Source organism: Notothenia coriiceps, unplaced genomic scaffold (assembly GCF_000735185.1).
Source record: "Notothenia coriiceps isolate Sejong01 unplaced genomic scaffold, NC01 NC01_scaffold00029930, whole genome shotgun sequence".
NCBI classification, from domain to species: Eukaryota; Metazoa; Chordata; class Actinopteri; order Perciformes; family Nototheniidae; genus Notothenia; species Notothenia coriiceps.
In genome coordinates, this window is record NW_011362631.1 from 12,171 (window position 1) to 19,316 (window position 7,146).

The following is a 7,146-nucleotide window of genomic DNA, read 5'->3' on the forward strand; positions in this document are numbered from 1 at the left end:
ACCTTAGCGGAGAATGGCTGAACCGACGCAGCACACATTTAAATGTAAGTATGTAGTGGCGTAGAACATGTGTTGGTAAATATGTTACTTTGTTACATATGTTTTCACCAAAAATGTGTTCCATGAAAGTAAAGCAAGTTCATAATTAGATAGACATCGTGAGGTATTTATTTTCGGTACAGTTTATGTTGAAACCGTTAGAGACACTTGTTAGCCTGTTCCATTCTTCTTCGTTTTCCGAAGCCGTGGCTTGGAAGCATACTTGCTTCGTTTCTGAAGGAAGTGACTTGGAAGTACGCGACTACCAAGCCAGTATCCTCGAGATTGAGAAACGGCCCGAGACCGAGGAGCGAGGAAATGAAAAATAAGAGAAGTGAGAAAGGGCCTATGACGCAATCACGTACAGATACATCCGTCAGACTAACGTCGCTATACCAGAGGCCGTTTCCGGTTTACATGGAGCCCTTCAAAGTAAATGATTTGCGAACTGTTTCAGTAATAACATAGAAATACAAATAATCCACACATAATGTCAACGTACAGGCACAGCAGGGTATTTTAGTAAAACAATATTTAAATCGGGTATTTTTCAATAAATATAATATATTTAGTTTGAGGTTTAAATATGAAGATATTTTAAAACGGCTTTAATTATACTGTATAATTAAAGGCATGTTGTTTGTGAAGTGTTTTATAATAATCATTAATGTCACTAGTTATTTCGCAAATTCACTTTATAATAACTCAAATTATAAATCAACTTATCAATGTTTTCTCTCATTTTCTTTCTTCTCTTTACCTAATTTGTGTTTCAAGTTGCAAAAAACTCGAGATGAACACTTCAATGCATCAATAATATGTTTTTCTTCTTTATATTTGGGCTTTAATTTAGTGGGAGCTTTTATTGTGAAAAGTTCAATCCGGATTTGTTTCTTTGCCGTTGCTTGCTTCTAGCGGCGGTATGAAAAATGGCCATCGTCAGATTCGGTGAATTATCGGTGCCTTTTTTATTAAACTGTCTTTTTTATTAACGAAGCAACAGGTAAACAATGCGAGCTTCAGCAGCACTAGCCTGCTAGCTGGAACTGGAGCTAACAGGCGGTAGTTTAGCTTGTTAACTAGCCGTTTGAGTGGCTCCGTGTCCCGGGCTAAAGCAGATGGGCTCCTCGGTGTATTTGGGTAAAAGGCGGAAGACTGCGCATCAACACACCAAACCAGAGATGCTACAGAGCTACAGCCGCTAGCAAGCTACACGTTTGTTGTAAGATGCGGGTTAACGGCTGTCGTTTCAACAGGTAAACACACACTGAGCTGACAGCAGACTGTTATCCGTTAACGGGTACACACGCCTCACATCCTCTGCCACTTGTGGAGAGACCCGGTAAACATAACTAGCTAGCTACCGTTAGCTACCCTGCTGCTAGTGCTGCTGTCTTCCTCCTGTTTATTTATATACACAGCAAGGTGTGTGTGTGTGTGTGTGTGTGTGTGTCAATTTGACAGATTTCTAACAAATATACTAATCATTAGTATATTAGTCCAGCCAGATTATACGAGTAGCAAGAGGTTTTTTTAAAGTGATAAGATGACTATTATTGTTCCATTACTTGGAAATTAGACTACACTCAGAAACGTGCTTCAAAATACCAGAGTTAATCTATAACAATTCACTAAAAAGTCATTTTAAGAGATCTCAACCAATAAGCACAAAATAGAAATATTTGCAAATGTATTTTTTACCAGATTGCTAAACTCTGATACCTTAAATCCACTATTTTAAATAACTTTCAACTCATATTGTCTTCTATTTTATATTTTTGTATGTGATTTTAGTTCAAGTGTGTCACTTACGTCGCTAGTTATGCAAAAACAATGTCTATTTTCACACCATTCCGCGCCTGAACACACATAAGTTAAAAGAAACGTTGGCAGAATTGGACATAACTGATCCAAACAATGAATAGAAATGTATGTTTTCTGTTTTCTGTTTCTCACACTTTAATTTATTCTGTTCAGGAATTGAAGATAAAGGAAAAACGTTTCGACTGTCATCATCCTACTTTATGGAGCCACAGCAGGCGGCCTCGAACTGATTTTTACCGCGTGGCCCCCCACAGTGCTCTCCCATCGGCAGGATGTCGAGCAGGAGGAAATCCACCACCCCCTGCATGGTGCCCCCTCGAGAAGCCGTTGACTCAGACCAGGACATGGAGGATGTCCCAGAAGCAGCTGACGCAGAGTACAGTAACGGCGTTCCCCCCCTCTCCTCGGAGCCCCCCGCTCTGCAGGAGGAGTGGGCAGAGGACGCAGCCTCGGACCACTACCAGGACCTGAACATGGCGGAAGGGGGCTACGAGTGCAAATACTGCAGCTTTCAGACGTCGGAGCTCAACCTGTTCACCATGCACGTGGACACGGAGCATCCCGATGTCATCATCAACACCTCGTACGTCTGCATGGAGTGTGACTACCACACCAAAAGGTAGAATACTAAAAAGGCATTGGATTGGATTTCAGATACTTACTGGGTCACTTTAAAGGCGTGGAAGCATTCAAACAGATGTACACAAAGACAATTCATTTACATTCCAATATGTGAATGCCTGATGGCAGCAGCAGCTTTAAGAGGCCTTTTTCTGGGTTTTGCCTTTCCTATAGTGTCCTCAGTGACATCACTATGTACAACTCGTGCTTCTATTGGCTGGTGCTCAAACACATTGTACGTGATAGGCTAAGGCGCGGACATCTCTGGTTGACCAATCAAACTAGATCCGTCCAGCTAACCAATCAGAGCAGACTTGGCTCTGGTTTCAGACAGAGGGTGAAAAGAGGTGCTGCAGCACAGGCAGTATGAGAAAAATAAAGAGCATGGAGACATGTCCCAGGAGAGGGAACAAATACTGATATGACCCCCAAAATGAGAATAATATGTTCTTAAAGTAGTAATTCCTTGTCTTTTAGAAGAAAAAAAAGACAATGCCAAAATACTTTAGATAAAATAAGATGAAAACACTTGACTGAGTTGAGTTTACATCGTCTTTATCACAAGGACATCTGTCATTTCAGTAATTCTCCATCTCTCATTAAACTGAGTTTCCAAGGTTCTAGGTCATTTCTACACTTGAGATTATAATTTCTTTAAATTGTAAAAACTTTATTTTGTCTTTGGTCTCAAAATTAATGAAAGTTCAAAAATGGTTAACAGAATAATATCAACTGCATGTTGAATGTTCATTGGACCATTTTATAGTGACCCGTTTCTAGAAGTCTTGCAGACATGTGATCACTTGTCCCGTGACCAAGTACTCCTGTGTCTCTTCCCTCCAGTTACGACACCCTGCTGGCCCACAACGCTCGCCTCCACCCGGGCGAGGAAAACTTCACCAGGACGATGGTGAAGCGAAACAACGAGACGGTGATCCAGCAGACGGTCAACGACCTCACCTTCGACGGCAGCTTCGTGAAGGTGGAGGATGGCGAGGCGGAGGAGACTTCCCGCAGCAGCATCGCCCTCAGCAAGACGCCCATCATGAGGATCAGGAGCCGGCCGGAGCCCAAGAAGTTCAGCGCCGCACACAAAGCGGCCTACGAGGACGTCATCAAGGTGGAGAGCGACGACGAGGACGACGAGAACAAGGAGCCCCCCACACTTTCCCCCGCCCCCATGACCATCGCCCCGCGCCTCTTCCCCGTCTCCACGCCGGTGCAGGTCCACACCGTCCCACAAAACATCTTGGTCAACAGCTCCAACGTGCTGCAGATCAAAGGAGGCTCGGGGGGCGTGCTTCCGCCCGGGACGCTGGCCCAGGTTCTGTCGGCCCTGCAGAACCAGCAGAACTGCAGCCAGACCCAGACCCAGCTGCTCATCCCCATCAGCAGCATCCCCACCTACAACTCCGCCATGGACAACAACGTCCTGCTGGTCAGCGCCTACAACAGGTGACGTTTTAGAAGTCATGACAGCGTTTCATTCACAATTGTCAGCATTGTATGTAAGGAAAAAAAAGTCATGGTATAATATGTCGTCAATAAAGTAATAAAAAAGTCATAGTATAGTATGCCATATAGAAGTCCTGGTATTTCATAAATAATGTTATTAAAGCAGAATTCGTTTATTCGTCCCACAAGGGGGAAACTATGTTGTTACAGCAAAGTGTATATAGAGACAAAGAAAATTGAACACTATTATATAAAAAGGCATGCACATGGTTTTTAGTAAAAACGATTACAAGACCATTAAAGTATTTCGTAATAAAAAGAGAAAGGGTATCTTGTCTAGTAAAACTTTAATGGTAAATCATAAAAAAGTCAGAATGTATTATTTATAGAATACTAATAGTATGATAAATACTAATAATGATCAAAAGTCATAGTATCTCTTAGAAAATGTCCTATTATAGTTTAAATAAAAATGCCTCCATATTAAATAATATGTCTTCAATAAAGTATAAAGTATAATATTTCATAAAGACTTTGTTTAAAAGAAGTTTCAATACAAATAAAAATAAAGTATAGACAGTCATGAAAAAAGTTTAAAAAATGTAATGGTTAATCATAAAAAAGTCTGAATATTGTTTGTTGTAAATAAGTAATTGTATAGTATTTCTTTAAAAACGTCACAGTATATAATAGATAGGGGAAACATCATTAAAATGGTCTGTCTAACAAAAAGGATTTTATTTGAATTTCTAGACTCATAAATATCTGCAGCAAGAGTTTTCAGTTGGGTTGTATGAATAAATAAAAACACCAAGACGATGTGATGAATTCAGCTTACGGTTGTAACGTTCCGTAGTTTCCTTACCTTCTTCCACAGCTCAGTTTGTAGAAAACATATATAGCTCCAACAATACTGATCCCACTCTGATTTGTGTGGTAGGTTTCCATATCCCTCGGTGTCGGAGATCATGGGCTTGTCTTCACAGACCAAGTTCAGTGAGGAGCAGATCAAGGTGTGGTTCTCTGCTCAGAGGCTGAAGCACGGAGTCAGCTGGACTCCGGAGGAGGTGGGGGCCCGTCTTCATTCTTAATGCATTTTTTAAGATTGTAAAATAAATGTACAGGCACTTTATTTCAAAAATAAATTAATCCTCATTCGAATTTAGACGTATATTAGATTTTTCTAATTCTGTACAGGCCAGTCCAGCTCGTCTTCCTTCCCAGTAAAGACAAACAGTAACATCTCTTTCTCTTGGTCCCCATCGCTCCACAGGTGGAGGAGGCGAGGAGGAAGAAGTTTAACGGCACGGTGCAGAGCGTTCCTCAGACCATCACCGTCATCCCGGCCAACCTGGCTGCAGCCACCAACGGCCTGCAGTCCATCTTCCAGACCTGCCAGATCGTGGGCCAGACGGGCCTCGTGCTCACTCAGGTGTCCAGTAACGGCAGCACCTTGCCGGTCACATCTCCCATCACCCTGACCGTCGCAGGCGTCCCCGGCAACCAGCCCAAAGCAGCCGAACCGTCCACGTCGGAATCAAAGACTGAGATGGCGGCAGGCGGGGCGTACTGTTCAGACGCATCGACCGCCAAACCCAAGAAGTCCAAGGAGCAGCTGGCGGAGCTGAAGGCCAGCTACGGCCGGAGGCAGTTTGCCACTGAGGCAGAGATATCCCGACTCATGGCGGTCACCAAACTGTCCAAACGAGCCATAAAGAAGTGGTTCAGCGACACACGCTACAACCAGAGGAACTCCAAGGATCACCAAGGCGTCCTGCCTACTGAAGCCCCGCCCACCAGAGCGCCAGCGCCAGGAGGACGAACAGGAAGGAACAACAGCGGGAGCCAAAACGACAGCAACGCCAGCGACCACAACCCAACCATCGTCATCGACTCCAGCGACGACGCCAGCGACTGCTCGCCGACTTCAGCCACCACCCTGTCGGGGTCCACCAGAGACCCGCGGGTCAAGTTCCGCCACGCCTTCCCCGATTTCACGCCACAGAAGTTTAAGGAAAGGACTCCGGAGCAGCTGCAAGTCCTGGAGGCCAGCTTCCAGAAATCAGACACGCCCTCGGACGAGGAGCTGAGCCGGCTGCGAGCAGAGACGAAGCTGACGCGGCGCGAGGTGGACGCTTGGTTCACGGAGAGACGAAAAATGCCTTCGAAAGAGGACGAGGACGAGGAGGACAGCGAGAAAGCCGCTGCTCCTTCGTCCTCGGCTCATGAGCGGCAGACCACGCCCCCCGCCGCAAGGAAGACCATGAAGAAGACGCCAGAGCAGCTCCACATCCTGAAGAAGGCCTTCGTCCGCACACAGTGGCCCATCCCCGAGGAGTACGACCAGATGGCGGAGGACAGCGGCCTGCCCAGGACCTACATCGTCAACTGGTTCGGAGACACGCGCTACGCCTGCAAGAACAGCAACCTGAAGTGGTACTACCTCTACCAGAGCGGGAAGGTAAAGGCTCAGAATGATGGAGTGGATGCTTTCTGTGTACAGAGTTAACCTTTTTCATATTTTGGATACAAGTAAAGTAAAACTTCTGTTAGAAGCTGCACAAAAGGGGCTTTTTTCTCCCAAAATTGTGAATAACCTGCTTCTCATGGCAAAACCCGTAAAGATAGGAATCATTTCACATTTAGTTTTTTTCATAAGAAGCTCATAATCTGTAGTTTATGCACCTCACACAGTAAGAAAGGCTGATACATATTGAGCAAAGAGCGATCATACAATATTCTAAATGCCTGACTATACCAAATTTAAGGACATTATTAATGTTAAAACAACACATTTCAAAAAGTAAATAATAAAATAAAATATATTTTCTGGTAAAGTAAAAGTTAAAAACTTTTAAAGCAAATTACAATTGTGCTGTCTACTTCTTAAACTGTAAAAAAACAAAGGTCTACACCAGGGGTGGGGAACCTTTTTCCTCTCAAGGGCCATTTCAATTTTTTCAACATCCTCCGAGGGCCGTACAAATGATTGACCTCTGCTAAAAAATACTAAAATCACAGCCAATTCATTTGGCCTTTCTTTCATGCTGTGCAAAGAAAAAACAACCCCTTAATCCAGATATCTCACCATGACTCGTGCATGCATGCACGGTTGTGGCATGACCACCAAAACAGAAAGATATGGACACAAGATGTGTGCAAATGTATTTAGTTTCCTATCCATGTGAACATGATTTAAGTGGGTGG

General features: G+C 43.9%; 1 protein-coding gene across 1 annotated transcript; it reads left to right on the top strand.

Moving 5' to 3' along the window:
• Positions 1–953: 953 nt before the first annotated feature.
• On the top strand, positions 954–6,448 carry LOC104959112 (zinc fingers and homeoboxes protein 1-like). The gene is made up of 5 exons (XM_010786963.1): positions 954–1,295; positions 2,017–2,482; positions 3,328–3,939; positions 4,880–5,006; positions 5,213–6,448. The coding sequence occupies exons 2-5, from the start codon at positions 2,136–2,138 to the stop codon at positions 6,446–6,448; spliced, it is 2,322 nt and encodes a 773-aa protein (XP_010785265.1). The 5' UTR covers positions 954–1,295; positions 2,017–2,135.
• The last annotated feature ends 698 nt before the right edge of the window (positions 6,449–7,146 follow it).